The 16,302-nt window shown below is 41.9% G+C and overlaps 1 protein-coding gene across 1 annotated transcript; it reads left to right on the forward strand.

Moving 5' to 3' along the window:
* The first annotated feature begins 5,557 nt into the window (after positions 1 to 5,557).
* On the forward strand, positions 5,558 to 8,616 carry LOC133659303 (uncharacterized). Its single transcript, XM_062062046.1, has 2 exons — positions 5,558 to 5,572; positions 5,696 to 8,616. Exon 2 carries the CDS (start codon positions 5,906 to 5,908, stop codon positions 6,671 to 6,673), a length of 768 nt encoding a protein of 255 aa, XP_061918030.1. The 5' UTR covers positions 5,558 to 5,572; positions 5,696 to 5,905; the 3' UTR covers positions 6,674 to 8,616.
* Positions 8,617 to 16,302: the final 7,686 nt, after the last annotated feature.

The raw sequence follows: 16,302 nt of genomic DNA on the forward strand, positions 1-16,302 counted from the left end.
ACTGGATCGGTTCGCAACCGAGTGTGAAGCGACTGGGATGGGAATCAGCACCTCCAAGTCCGAGTCCATGGTTCTCGCCCGGAAAAGGGTGGAGTGCCATCTCCGGGTTGGGGAGGAGATCTTGCCCCAAGTGGAGGAGTTCAAGTACCTCGGAGTCTTGTTCACGAGTGAGGGAAGAGTGGATCGTGAGATCGATAGGCGGGTCGGTGCGGCGTCTTCAGTAATGCGGACGCTGTATCGATCCGTTGTGGTGAAGAAGGAGCTGAGCCGGAAGGCAAAGCTCTCAATTAATTATCTCAAAGGGCTCTCCCTTAGAGATAGGGTGAGAAGGTCTGTTATCCGGGAGGAGCTCAAAGTAAAGCCGCTGCTCCTTCACATCGAGAGGAGCCAGATGAGGTGGTTCAGGCATCTGTTCAGGATGCCACCCGAACGCCTCCCTAAGGAGGTGTTTCTGGCACGTCCGACTGGTAGGAAGTCACGGGGAAGACCCAGGATACGTTGGGAAGACTATTGTCTCCCGGATCAGGACCGCGAAAATATTTTATCCGGCCCGCGGGATGAGTTTGCTAAGTATAAAAATGAACCTTAAATTTTAGAATGAAAGAAACAGCTGTTCTAAATGTGTCCACTGGATGTCGCAATAGCAATTCTTTGTATCTTTGTAGATGATGCTACATGTGTACAAAATAAACCACATGATGTTAGTACATCAGTCGAGGAAAATGATAAAACTATATAAATAACCTACTGTAATTTTATTTTGATATAATTTTTTTACCTTGATAGATTGAAAATTAGCAGAAATGACTTGACTGATGAACATTATCACATCATTTCTTCAGAAAATATAAATAACAATAAATAAAGAGAGCATACTATTAACCGCAACATGTAAGTGTAAAAAAATACATTATGATTTGTACAATTTCAGAATGTGATGTTCTATTTTTAAACAAAGAAAATAATCTGAAGTTGTCTTTATTTTTACATTATCGTGCCATGATTTTACCAGTTCGGTGCACTTGGGAGTAAATGTTTCTTCATGTGGCCCCCGATCTGAAACGAGTTTGACACCTTTGACTTACAGGCGGCAGGTTGCACTCATCAAAAAAAAAACAGGCAGTGTATATTAATTTATACTTTGAGTGGACTCTAAAGCACACAAAGGCATGCCCATGACCTTGTGTTTGAATTCCAAAGACTTTAAGAGGTCAAAGCATGCACGCTAAACAAATACTAATAAATTCAACATAAATGTGTTTATAATTACTGACACTTGGTGCACAAACACATAAAATGAGCCACGTTGAATAATAGTACAACTGCAAACCACTGAGGCATCAAACTGTAGCGGTCGTGGGTGAAGCACCTTGTTAAAGTGCAGTTTGATAGGAGTGGATGGACGGTTAAGCACATCATTTACTTTTTATAGCATATACAGAGTCTTATTGCAACAGAGTTTGAACAATTGTGGATGATGATATAGTCTCTCATATTATATGAGCGGATTTTGAAGTGCTAAAAATAAAAAAAAAACAGTGGCCATTAGGGATGATGCTCGAAACCGGTTTTCCCGGTTGTTCGATAAGAAAAGAACCGAGTCCTCTGACTTTTTGAGAACCGGTACCCGTTATCGAGACCACTATAGTAAAGAAAAAGGGTTGGTTCTTTATTCGAATCCCTGAGAACGAATCCCTTCCCACAAGAAATGCCCTGTGAGACGCAATGTTATGCCCATTTGATTGTAGACTCTTACTGACACCTTGTGGCGATATGAAAATACTACGCCTCATTAGTTTGGGCACTTCCGGGTTGGCGAGACAATTGAGAAGTAGACAAGTTGTGTTAGCTCCTACAAGCCTTGGAAAAGATAAGTCTGTAAGTAAACTGTTTAACTTGTTTATGTAACTTAATTTTAAGGTGGAAAGTGTTTCAATTTGATAGTAAGATCCATCCATCCATCCATCCATCTTCTTCCGCTTATCCGAGGTCGGGTCGCGGGGGAAGCAGCCTAAGCAGGGAAACCCAGACTTCCCTCTCCCCAGCCACTTCGTCCAGCTCTTCCCGGGGGATCCAGAGGCGTTCCCAGGTCAGCCGGGAGACATAGTCTTCCCAACGTGTCCTGGGTCTTAGGACGTGCCCTAAACACCTCGTTCGGGTGGCATCCTGACCAGATGCCCGAACCACCTCATCTGGCTCCTCTCGATGTGGAGGAGCAGCGGCTTTACTTTGAGCTCCCCCCGGATGGCAGAGCTTCTCACCCTATCTCTAAGGGAGAGCCCCACCACCCGGCGGAGGAAACTCATTTCAGCCGCTTGTACCTGTGATCTTGTCCTTTCGGTCATAACCCAAAGCTCATGACCATAGGTGAGGATGGGAACGTAGATCGACCGGTAAATTGAGAGCTTTGCCTTATGGCTCAGCTCCTTCTTCACCACAACGGATCGATACAGCGTCCGCATTACTGAAGACGGCGCACCGATCCGCCTGTCGATCTCACGATCCACTCTTCCCTCACTCGTGAACAAGACTCCGAGGTACTTGAACTCCTCCACTTGGGGCAGGGTCTCCTCCGCAACCCGGAGATGGCACTCCACCCTTTTCCGGGCGAGAACCATGGACTCGGACTTGGAGGTGCTGATTCTCATCCCAGTCGCTTCACACTCGGCTGCGAACCGATCCATCGCAGCCAACTCACCACCAGTTTTTTGTCCAACAGGACACTTGTGTACCACTCAGTGTTTAAGTACATCTTTGGAACAATTGATGCTTTTAAAGACAGACACATAGCTTCAAGGTTGAGAAGTTTCAGGCCCCCATATTCATACTCATTGTACAAAACCTTTCTTTTAATCTTTTCTGGTTTGCCGTCCCAGACAAAATCGAAGACCCTCCGCTCATAAATCTTTAAAAAGTTTTGTGATGGATCTGGTAATGACAAAAACAAATAAATAAATTGAGGAACAATTAACGAGTTGACAATAGATATTTTACCATACAAGATTAAGGATTTCCCTTTCCATAATTGCATAATTTTATCCAGCTTTCTTAGTCGATTATCATAATTTACTGAACATAGATATCCAGATTCTCTGGGACAACAACACCAAGTATGTTAACTGGTCCATCTGTCCACAAAACAGCCACTTTGCATTCCATTCGAAAGGGCGTTCCCTTTAGATTTCCGATCCTTAAAATTTTACATTTATCATAATTAAGCTTAAACCCAGATTGCTGTGAAAATATGTCCAAAAGATTAAGAAGGTTCCGCAAACAATGAGGATTGGGGCTGATAAAGAAGGTTGTATCATCTGCATACATTGTTATTTTACTTTCAATATTATTATTAATGAGCCCTTCAATATTTTTGTTCAATCTAACTATAATTGCCAATATTTCAATAGCAATAATAAATAATTACGGAGACAAAGGGCACCCTTGTTTTAGAACTCTTAATAGAGGTATTGTCCCAGAGATGTATCCATTATTGATAATTCTACAGCTAGTTTTATTATATAGCGTCTCGATCCAGTGTAATAAGGAGTTGCCAAAATTGAAAAAAACTAAGCTTTTACAAATAAAATCTAAGCTAATTTTGTCAAAAGCCTTCTCCAGGTCGGCTACAAAAATTAATCCTCTTTTATTTTCCATATTATAATTTTCTATAATTTCTAATAACTGTCTAATATTGTTTCCTATGTTTCTTCCTTGTAGGAAACCTGATTGATCTTGGTGAATAATATTTGACAAAACAGACTTAAGTCGTGTAGCCAAACATTTTGCCAGTATCTTAGCATCGTAACACTGAAGTGTTATTGGTCCCCAAGTTTTTAGATAAACTGGGTCTTTATACTAACCATTTATTTCCTGTTTCAATAATAAAGAAATAATACCTTCTGTTTGAGTGTTAGACAAAAAACCTGTTTTATATGAGTAATTAAAACTAGAAAGCAATGGTCATAAAATACTTGATAAACCTCAATAGGTATTCCATCTAATCCTGGGGTTTTCCCTGGATGAAAAGACTTAACAGCTTCCACAAGTTTGTCCTCTCTAATGAGGCCTTCACATGAATGGCTTTCTTTTGAATTCAATTTTCTTTCATAATTTTCTGGAAAAAAATTTGTAGTTTCAGGAAAAATTACTGGATTAGAAAAAATATTTTTTAAGTAATTTTCCATTTCTTTCAACGATGTGGTGTGTGTATCCAATACCTTTCCATTTGTTTTAATAAGCTTTGAAATGTTCTTTTTAGAACGATTTTTTGTTTGGATATTTAAGAATAATTTTGAACACTTCTCACCTTTTTTCATCCAGATTGCTCTGTTGCAGTCATAACTTTTCAATAATTGTTTTTCAACTAAGTCTGCTAACTCCTCTTGTTTGGCTGTAAAGGAATGCAGTTGCTCACTAGTTAGATTATCATTACTATCAATGTTTTTTTGTAAATCCTCAATTTCTTTCTTTAATTCCTGTTCTGCCATTGTAAGTTTTTTTTTTTTTTTCCATGAAGAGTACGCAATGGCATATCCCCTAAAACAACATTTGAAGGCTTCCCAGACTATTTGGGGATTTGATGATCCTACATTATTTTAAAAAAAGTCAGTAATAAATTGCATTGTTTTTTCAATAAATTCATCATCCTGTAGAAGCGTTTGATTAAACTTCCAATATCCGGATCCACGTGTATTATCTTCAATTGCGATATTTAATCCTATACAACTATGATCAGAAGGCAATTTATCATCGATTGATATTGCAGTCACTTTGTTTAGCAATGAAAATGATATAAAAAAATAGTCAATACGACATGCCTGGTTTTGTCTTCTCCGTGTGTACCGTACTAACCTAGGATTTTTGAACCTCCAGATATCAATTAACCTTCGTTTTGTGTTAGGGTCGGCACCAACCCGTTTTAGTTTTTAAATGCATAAAAGAACCACATAAATTTATTTTTTTGCATCAAGGCTTTTGACTTTGTCAAGAACCTCTATTTCAACAAAATAAAACATATTTTTCTTCTTTCACTAAATTATAAAATGCTCTGGTTGAAATTATGACCTTGGTGTTGTTAGTGTCGGTTTCAACCCAGTTATAAAAATAAGATTATAAAGCAATAATTAGAGCCACAACTGAACACACTGACAGCCAGCTCCTCTCCCAATCATGTGAGCTTTAGGGGATTCTCATTTTACCTTGTTATCCAGTACAAAAACAAACAAAGACGGGCATGTCCATACATGGGAGGTCAATTCAGTATAGAGTTGGTGACTTGCAGGGTGCACATCTCCAATTTGCAGCATGCAAAAAGGAAACAAAGATTTACAGTGAGAGAAGTTCTGGATAATATTTTTGGTGAAAATGAGGTAGAGGACACAGAGCAGCATAGTGATATGGATGAGCAGGTTTCTGAGGAGGAAGACAATGTGGAGTATCATCCAGGAGACACAGACACATCTGATGAGGAGGCCACCGGTGGTGAGAAGAAGGACACAAACTTCTCTGGAGGAAACTTACCATGGTGGGCACAGTGAAGAAAATTAAACCTGAGCTGCCTGCTGAAATATTGCAGGTGAATGACAGGGCTCTGCTTTCCTCAAAGTTTGCTTTTACAGACACCACCACTGTTGTCTCATATTGTCCAAAAAAAACAAAACGGAATGTGATACTTATGTCTACTTTCACAAAGATGCAGCTGTGTCATCAGGAAGTGACTAACAGCCCACAATTATCCTCGACTATAACAAAAACAAAAGGAGTGGACCCACCCTTTCCTCAGCTAGCTAGCTGCTAAGCTAGCGCGGAGAAAGGCAGCGCCGGTCAGTAAGAAGCTACTCCCACAGACCGCGACCACTTCCCTGAGGACAGCAGGAACTTCACTCGGTGACAGAAAACACTGTGAGTAATGGCTTCCTGCGCGTCTTGCACCATACTCACGGAGAGGTTGGCTCTGCTAGAGGGCCGTGTCCGCCAGTTAGAGCAGAGTAATGTCGTAACTTTAGATGTTGCGGACACATCTGCTAGCGTTAGCTGTAGCGAGCTAACTAGCCCAGCTTGTAGCAGTCCTAAGCGGCCTACAAGCTACGGTGTACCGGTTGAGACGCATAATAGATTTAGCTCTTTAGCTAGTCCTACACCCCAGTCTACCGGGCACCACACCTTAGTTATAGGGGACTCCATCACCCGAAACATAAAGCTTAGCAAACCAGCCACAATAAAGTGTATCCCCGGGGCCAGAGCACCTGACATTGAAGCTAATCTTAGGGAGCTAACTCGCAACAGGCCTAGTAAACACGTACGACAGGCTAATCGCACCACTAATTATGCAAATATAGTTGTACACGTTGGCTCCAATGACACTAGAATGAGACAGTCAGAGATTACAAAGAGAAACATAGCCAGGACTTGTGATCTCGCCAGAAAGATGTCCAGGCATCGAGTAATTGTCTCTGGCCCCCTGCCTGCGAGAGGCAATGATGAGAGATATAGCAGATTAGTCTCGCTTAACAAGTGGTTGTCTAGCTACTGTAGGCAGCAGGGACTAACGTTTATTGATAACTGGCCCTCTTTCTGGGGCAAACCAGGCTTGCTGATGAGAGACGGCCTTCACCCTAACCAGGAAGGCGCCATCATCCTGTCTAGAAACATAGACTACTATTTAAGTCTCACTTGACTGACTACACTAGAGCAAGCCCGGTCACAGGCAATTACAATGTCTGTTAGTCCGGGTGAGGAGTCAGTTAAGCTAGAACTAGCCAGCGCCAGGCTGGATAATCCATGTACGCATAGCAATTCTCTTAGAATAATACACAATTCACATAATGTTTTTTCTGTTGTGTCTGTGTCAGAGGTGGACATGCATTCTACTGAGGTGGCAAATTATGATATGTCCAGTCTATTGCAGCACCAAGCAAACAATCGGAAAATTCCCGTCATATCAATTCCTAGATATGGTCGAAACTATTTAAACTGCACTACGCATAATAAACGCAACATTGTTAATATTGCCACTACGGATAATCTTAACAAAAACTCGTCAAAACAGCCCAATACCTATAATATGGGCTTTTTAAACATAAGATCATTGTCTCCCAAGGCGTTATTGGTTAATGAGGTCATTAGAGACAACAATCTTAACGTCATTGGTCTTAGCGAAACCTGGCTCAAACCGGACGAATTTTTTGCGCTCAATGAGGCATCTCCTCCTAACTATACGAATGCGCATGTTGCCCGCCCTCTTAAAAGGGGAGGGGGTGTCGCACTAATATACAATGAAAATTTCAACCTTACCCCTAACCTAAATAATAAATATAAATCGTTTGAGGTGCTTACTATGAGGTCTGTCACACCGCTACCTCTCGACCTGGCTGTTATCTACCGCCCCCCTGGGCCCTATTCGGACTTTATCAGTGAATTCTCAGAGTTCATTGCTGATCTAGTGACGCACGCCGACAATATAATCATAATGGGGGACTTTAATATCCATATGAATACCCCATCGGACCCTCAGTGCGTGGCGCTCCAAACCATAATTGATAGCTGTGGTCTTACACAAATAATACATGAACCCACGCATCGCAACGGTAATACAATAGATCTAGTGCTTGTCAGGGGTGTCACCACCTCCAAAGTTATGATACTTCCATATACTAAAGTAATGTCCGATCATTACCTTATAAAATTTGAAGTTTTGACTCTTTGTCAACAAGCTAATAATAATAATAACTGCTATAGCGGCCGCAACATTAATGCTGCCACAACGATGACTCTTGCTGACCTACTGCCTTCGGTAATAGCACCATTCCCAAATTATGTCGGCTCCATTGATAAACTCACTAACAACTTTGACGATGCCTTGCGCGAAATTATTGATAGTATAGCACCGCTAAAGAAAAAAAGGGCCCCTAAAAGGCGCACCCCATGGTTTACAGAAGAAATTAGAGCTCATAAATTATCATGTAGAAAACTGGAACGCAAATGGCGCGCGACTAAACTTGAGGTTTTCCATCAAGCATGGAGTGATAGTTTAATAACTTATAAACGCATGCTTACCTTAGCTAAAGCTAAATACTACTCAAATCTCATCCGCCTCAACAAAAACGATCCTAAATTTCTGTTTAGTACAGTAGCATCGCTAACCCAACAAGGGACTCCTCCCAGTAGCTCCACCCACTCGGCAGATGATTTTATGAATTTCTTTAATAAGAAAATTGAACTCATTAGAAAGGAGATTAAAGACAACGCATCCCATCTACAACTGGGCTCTATTAACACAAATACGACTGTATATACGACGGACACTGCCCTCCAAAATAGTCTCTCTATTTTTGATGAAATAACATTAGAGGAATTATTACAGCGTGTAAGTGGGATAAAACAAACAACATGTTTACTTGACCCACTTCCTGGGAAACTTATCAAGGAACTGTTTGTATTATTAGGTCCATCAGTGTTAAATATTATAAACTTATCACTTTCCTCCGGCACTGTTCCCCTAGCATTCAAAAAAGCGGTTATTCATCCTCTGCTCAAAAGACCTAACCTCGATCCTGACCTCATGGTAAACTACCGACCGGTCTCCCACCTTCCGTTTATTTCCAAAATTCTCGAAAAAACTGTCGCACAGCAGCTAAATGAACACTTAGTGACTAACAATCTCTGTGAACCTTTTCAATCCGGTTTCAGGGCAAATCACTCTACGGAGACAGCCCTCGCAAAAATGACTAATGATCTATTGCTAACGATGGATTCTGATGCGTCATCTATGTTGCTGCTTCTTGATCTTAGCGCCGCTTTCGATACTGTTGATCATAATATTTTATTAGAGCGTATCAAAACACGTATTGGTATGTCAGACTTAGCCTTGTCTTGGTTTAACTCTTATCTTACTGACAGGATGCAGTGCGTCTCCCATAACAATGTGACCTCGGACTATGTCAAGGTAACGTGCGGAGTTCCCCAGGGTTCGGTTCTTGGCCCTGCACTCTTTAGTATTTACATGCTGCCGCTGGGTGACATCATACGCAAGTACGGTGTTAGCTTTCACTGTTATGCTGATGACACTCAACTCTACATGCCCCTAAAGCTGACCAACACGCCGGACTGTAGTCAGCTGGAGGCGTGTCTTAATGAAATTAAACAATGGATGTCCGCTAACTTTTTGCAACTCAACGCTAAGAAAACGGAAATGCTGATTATCGGTCCTGCTAGACACCAACATCTATTTAATAATACCACCTTAACATTTGACAACCAAAACATTAAACAAGGAGACTCGGTAAAGAATCTGGGTATTATCTTCGACCCAACTCTCTCGTTTGAGTCACACATTAAGAGTATTACTAAAACGGCCTTCTTTCATCTCCGTAATATCGCTAAAATTCGTTCCATCTTGTCCACTAGCGACGCTGAGATCATTATTCATGCGTTCGTTACGTCTCGTCTCGATTACTGTAACGTTTTATTTTCGGGCCTCCCTATGTCTAGCATTAAAAGATTACAGTTGGTACAAAATGCGGCTGCAAGGCTTTTGACAAAAACAAGAAAGTTTGATCATATTACGCCTATACTGGCTCACTTGCACTGGCTTCCTGTGCACTTAAGATGCGACTTTAAGGTTTTACTACTTACGTATAAAATATTACACGGTTTAGCTCCAGCCTATCTCGCCGATTGTATTGTACCATATGTCCCGACAAGAAATCTGCGTTCAAAGAACTCCGGCTTATTAGTGATTCCCAGAGCCAAAAAAAAGTCTGCGGGCTATAGAGCGTTTTCTATTCGGGCTCCAGTACTCTGGAATGCCCTCCCGGTAACAGTTAGAGATGCTACCTCAGTAGAAGCATTTAAGTCCCATCTTAAAACTCATTTGTATAATCTAGCTCTTTAAATACACCCCCCCTTTTTTAGACCAGTTGATCTGCCGTTTCTTTTCTTCTCTCCTCTTCTCCCCTGTCCCTTGCGAGGGGGAGTTGCATAGGTCCGGTGGCCATGGATGAAGTGCTGGCTGTCCAGAGTCGGGACCCCGGGTGGACCACTAGCCTGTGCATCGGTTGGGGACATCTCTGCGCTGCTGACCCGTCTCCGCTCGGGATGGTTTCCTGTTGGCCCCGCTGTGGACTGGACTCCCGCTGATGTGTTGGATCCACTGTGGACTGGACTTTCACAATGTTATGTCAGACCCACTCGACATCCGTTGCTTTCGGTCTCCCCTAGAGGGGGGGGGTTACCCACATATGCGGTCCTCTCCAAGGTTTCTCATAGTCATTCACCGACGTCCCACTGGGGTGAGTTTTTCCTTGCCCGTATGTGGGCTCTGTACCGAGGATGTCGTTGTGGCTTGTACAGCCCTTTGAGACACTTGTGATTTAGGGCTATATAAATAAACATTGATTGATTGATTGATTGACAACCTGGACAAGCTGACTGCCACTTATACTTGCCAGCGAATGACCAGGAGATGGCCAATGGTTGTGTTTTACAACATCCTCGATGTGTCTACATGTACAGTAATGCATTTGTGTTGTGGACCCACATCCACCAAGGGTGGAACTCAACCAAAAAAAACAAGCGGAGCATGTTTCTTGAGGAGCTGGGAAATTCCCTTGTCAAGCCACACATTGAGCAAAGGGTACGGGTGCCCTGAGACCCAGACACTGCAGCCTTGGTCAGACAGCTGCAGAGCTAGTCTAGCACTCCGTCCACTTCATCAGCAACACAAAGAGCATCCGCGCTAGCATACTCCTCAGCCAGCTCTGCCTCAACATCAACCAGAACAGCCACAGCCACAACCCCACTCAGGCCACCTGATTCTCAAAGTAAGAGGTGTCAGGTCTGCCCAAGCAGTAAGGACAGAAAGACAAACGTATTGTGCTTCAACTGCAAGAAATATCTCTGCAAAGAACACACTAAAAGTGTCACTTTTTGCCACACATGCATCTAAACACACACACATACACATGCAAGTTCTTGCACACAGAGACTTTTACTCTGATTTTGTTTTTTATTATGTTTGGAACTAGTAATCTATTTCTATTGGTTTGATTTGCTTGATTGGTTGTTGTTTGTTTGACCTTGAAGTTCTGTTGCTGCAAAAAATACTTTTGAACCTTTTTCTTGAAGTAAATATATATGGGTCGAAATTAACCCGTAACACCATAGATGTTACGATAGTTAAAATTATTAAAATGAAAACATAAATAAAACCAATTTATTTAAGAGATATGTTCTAATACCCCTCAGTAATAGTCAGGTAACACAACAACCTTTTATTTGTTAATACGATTCTCTTGAGTTTCATTTTACCATTTTTAAAATTTAAATCGAGGGGTATACTGACAAAAAAAAGACCCAATGGCCCACACCAAAAATATTAAAACCAATATTTTCATGGATAAGGAAGCCTAACAAGGTAACCAAGAGATGACAAACAAATTGGATGATAGATAATTGCTTTTAGTATATTTTACAGCTGATTTAAGACACGGGTCAAAACCGACCCGTTAACATAAGAGATGGTAACAGAAAGCTAACACAAGAGGAAGGTTAAATCAAATGCATCCATAACATTTTGAATCTTTTGTAAAGATTGAGGATGATAATCCATTGAAAAATTCCCTTTTCGGTCCAGAACTTTATCTAAAGCAACATTAAAGTCCCCCAGAGTAATAATTTCCCCTTGTTGTTCTTGCAACATGTCACTTATTTCTTCAAAAAAGGAAGGTTCATCAACATTTGGCCCATACAGATTCAAAACACACATCGTTTGATCCTGAATAATCATATTTAATATTAACCAGCGTCCTTGTGAGTCTTTTTCCATAGAGCTAAATTGAAAATTAAAATTTTTTTTTTTATCAAAATCATAACACCTTTTGAATTTCTGTGACTATGTGAAAAGAAAATCGGACCATCCCGTTCTTTTCTCCATTTTTCTCCATCTAAATTTGTTGAATGCGTTTCTTGAAGACAAAAAAATATCTTGTTTTTTTTCTTTCAGCCACATAAATATAAGTTTTATTTTTCCGTTGTCTGCAAGACCATTGCAATTATAACTAATTATTCCAACTTCATTATCGTTCCTATAAACCATATGACCTGAGTAAATTCATAATATATTTTATTGATTCTCTCAATACCATAAGTTTCATAGACATGAAAATCTTGTAACTAAAAACTGCAGCATCACCTGCTATTTCCCAGGAAACCAATATCCCCTCTAATAAAGCCACAGACACACCATTCACACCACAGCACACAAGACAAACAAACACATACCCCCCAAAAGATATTATTCGCTGACTGTTTCCCAACATCTAACTACATTGTCCAGTCCCAGAATAAACTAAAAATCTCCAAAAACAGAATGTCAATTCATCTCCATCAAGTCGTCACCATGGCGACGTCGCGATGAGGCAATCACTGCAGAACATTGTTATTGTTCCTCACGTGCTTCTGAACGTACAGTTTATCCACAACAAGACGAGCTTGTTGTCCTTTCTGCCTAAAGGACTTCATAATTGGAATTAACTTACGTCGTTTCTCCACCACCTCGAACGGGTATTGGCTGGTCATGAAGAATTTAGTACCTTTCAGTCTTCTGGAGAGAGCAAGCACTTCGTCTTTGCATTTGGAGTTAGTAAACTTTACAAGCATAGGTCTCAGTCTAGCATCCTCCTTGCGTTTGCCAATCCTGTGTGCTCGTTCCATCTGGATCCTCTTCACTTCTTCCTCCGGGATGCCGAGTTGCTCCTTCAGAAAGGCTCTGACGAGATTCTCCGCGATGCTGTAAGTTTCTCCTCCATCTTCGCTAATTCCCATGATTAGCAGGTTGTCCCGCATACTCCTGCAGCGGAGTTCCAACAAGTCCGCCTTTAATTTCTCGTTCTCCGTTGTCAGTCTAGTAGTTTCGAGTTTCAGGCTTGTTAACTCAACGTTTAGCGTTGCCTGTTCCTTTTTTATCTACGCCATTTCAGCGTGATTGTGCTCGACTGATTTTTTCAGCTCTGAAACGTCAGTTTTAAAGGCCTACTGAAACCTACTACTACCGACCACGCAGTCTGATAGTTTATATATCAATGATGAAATCTTAACATTGCAACACATGCCAATACGGCCGGGTTAACTTATAAAGTGACTTTTAAAACTTCCCGGGAAATATCCGGCTGAAACGTCGCGATATGATGACGTATGCGCGTGACGAAGTCAGAGTAACGGAAGTTATGGTACCCGTAGAAGCCTATACAAAAAGCTCTGTTTTCATTTCATAATTCCACAGTATTTTGGACATCTTTTGCAATTTGTTTAATGAACAATGAAGGCTGCAAAGAAGACAGTTGTAGGTGGGATCGGTGTATTAGCAGCGGACTACAGCAACACAACCAGGAGGACTTTGTTGCCGCGCTAGCCGCGCTAGCCGCCGACCTCACCTTGACTTCCTACGTCTCCGGGCCGCCAAACGCATCGGGTGAAGTCCTTCGTCCTTCTGCCGATCGCTGGAACGCAGGTGAGCACGGGTGTTGATGAGTAGATGAGGGCTGGCTGGCGTAGGTGGAGAGCTAATGTTTTTAGCATAGCTCTGTGAGGTCCCGTTGCTAAGTTGCTAAGTTAGCTTCAATGGCGTCGTTAGCACAGCATTGTTAACCTTCGCCAGCCTGGAAAGCATTAACCGTGTATTTACATGTCCACGGTTTAATAGTATTGTTGATTGTCTATCTATCCTTCCTTCTATCCTTTATTTTTTTGTTTCTATATGCAGTTAAAGCACAATGCTATCACGTTAGCTCGTAGCTAAAGCATTTCGCCGATGTATTGTCGTGGAGATAAAAGGCACTGAATGTCCATTTTGCGTTCTCGACTCTCATTTTCAAGAGGATATAGTATCCGAGGTGGTTTAGAATACAAATCCGTGATCCACAATAAAAAAAGGAGAGTGTGGAATCCAATGAGCCAGCTTGTACCTAAGTTACGGTCAGAGCGAAAAAAGATACGTCCATCACTGTCTCTCAAGTCCTTCACTGTAACGTTCCTCATCTACGAATCTTTCATCCTCGCTCAAATTAATGGGGTAATCATCACTTTCTTGGTCCGAATCTCTCTCGCTCCATTGTAAACAATGGGGAATTGTGAGGAATACTAGCTCCTGTGACGTCACGCTACTTCCGGTACAGGCAAGGCTTTTTTTTATCAGCGAGCAAAAGTTGCGAACTTTATCGTCGATGTTCTCTACTAAATCCTTTCAGCAAAAATATGTCAATATCGCGAAATGATCAAGTATGACACATAGAATGCATCTGCTATTCCCGTTTAAATAAAAAAAAATCATTTCAGTAGGCCTTTAAGTTCATCCAAAATGTCCAGTTTTCCAAGTTTTTCAACCGTAGCTTGCAACATTTTTCGATCGTCCGGAGTAAACGCTGCATTTTCGTCCAATTCACTAGGGGACAATTGATCACAGGCGCATTTAGATTCCTTTGATTTGCGTTGTGGCCTGGTTGCAGGGGAACAATGAGTCACTCGGCGTTCGAGGCACCTTATCTTCAGCCAAATCACCCTTGTGAGTAGTATATATCTCACCAATTGCAGAGAGGTGGATATATATAGCGAAAACGACTTCAAATCTCGTGTCACTGGCGCGTTTATGCCATTTACAACATTACATACTGGGACTTGTGTAGAGACGTTCTCAGCTCACGTTGCTCACGGCGGACTGCCTTTTTGCCGTGTCCCTCCTCTCAATCCAACACTAGGTAACACACACTACAGCTAGTCACACACGTAGCCTCACACACACACTCTTGGATTTTGTCACACACCATTCTATAGTTTATTTATTAGTATTGTTTCATTATTATATATATTATATTGTGTATATATATAATAAATCATAGAGCTTTACTGCTCCCTTGTGGTTCTGTGCCGTCACAACTCCCTCCTGTATACATAACACCATGGTCATTAAAGGTGCTGTTTGCAACTTCTTCACAGAAACAGGAGAAGAGCTTGCAGCTAAGAGAAGTTTATTTTAATTCTAAGGCAAGGAAAAAATTACAAAAACTAAGACACAGTGCGGCAAAAAAACAAAAAGTCCCCAAGGGCGAACAACGTGACAGTCATTAAGTGTGGAAAAGAAAACACTTAAACATGGCAAGAACAAGAAAAACGTAACATGTCGTTATTAGCAAACAATGCAACCGCGCCGAGGGCAAGGTGACATAGGCTTAAAAAAAGGACATAATAAGAGCGGTAGCAGGTGCAACCAATAATCAAGAAACAAAACCAGGCGTGAAACCCTCAATGCTCCTAGCAACGGGAAAACGTAACTAATGGAGGGTTAGGAGTACTGGCAACATAAAGAAGATAAAACATAAACAGACATGATTTGTAGTGACAGATCATGACATACATTCAATGACAGCTAATGCTAGCTATTCAAATTGCTATTATTAGCTAACAAGACCTAAAGCTAATGCACATACAAGTGTCACGTACGTACGTAATTAAGTGATAATGGACGAGAAGCAGATCGGTGGAAGGAATACTTCGAAGACCTCCTCAATCCTACCTACACGTCCTACATTGAGGAAACAGTGCCTAGGGCACTCCTATTTCTCGGGCTGAGGTTGCAAAGGTAGTTAAACTCCTTGGTGGTGGGACCCCCGGGCTGAATGAGATCCACCTGGAGTTCCTTAAGGCTCTGGATGCAGTGGGGCTGTCGTGGTTGACAAGACACTGCAGCATTGCGTGGACATCGGGGGCGGTACCTCTGTATTGGCAGACTGGGGTGGTGGTTCCTCTACTTAAAAAGGGGAACCAGAGGGTGTGTTCCAACTATCGTGGGATCACACTCCTCAGCCTTCTCGGTAAGGTCTATTTAGGTGCACTGGAGAGGAGGCTATGCAAGATAGTCGAACCTCGGATTCAGGAGGAGCAGTGTGGTTTTTGTCCTGGTCGTGGAACTGTGGACAAACTCTATACTTTCGGCAGGATCCTTGAGGGTGCATGGGAGTTTTCCCAACCAGTCTACATGTATTTTGTGGACTTGGAGAAGGCTTTTGTCCGTGTCCCTCGGGAAGTGGTGTGGAGAGTGCTCAGAGAGTGTGGGGTATCGGACTGCCTGATTGTGGCGGTCTGCTCACTATATGATCAGTGTCAGAGCTTGGTCCGCATTGTCGGCAGTAAGTCGGACCCGTTTCCAGTCAGCGTTGGACTCTGCCAGGGTTGCCCTTTGTCACCAAATTCTGTTTACAACTGTTATGGACAGAAATTCTAGGCGCAGTCAGGGCGTTGAGGGGATCTAGTTTG

This window comes from Entelurus aequoreus, linkage group LG10 (assembly GCF_033978785.1).
Source record: "Entelurus aequoreus isolate RoL-2023_Sb linkage group LG10, RoL_Eaeq_v1.1, whole genome shotgun sequence".
Taxonomy (NCBI): domain Eukaryota; kingdom Metazoa; phylum Chordata; class Actinopteri; order Syngnathiformes; family Syngnathidae; genus Entelurus; species Entelurus aequoreus.

Coding starts and splice junctions, on each gene's coding strand:
- LOC133659303 (XM_062062046.1), top strand. CDS start 5,906: ATGGCTTCCTGCGCGTCTTGCACCATACTCACGGAGAGGTTGGCTCTG.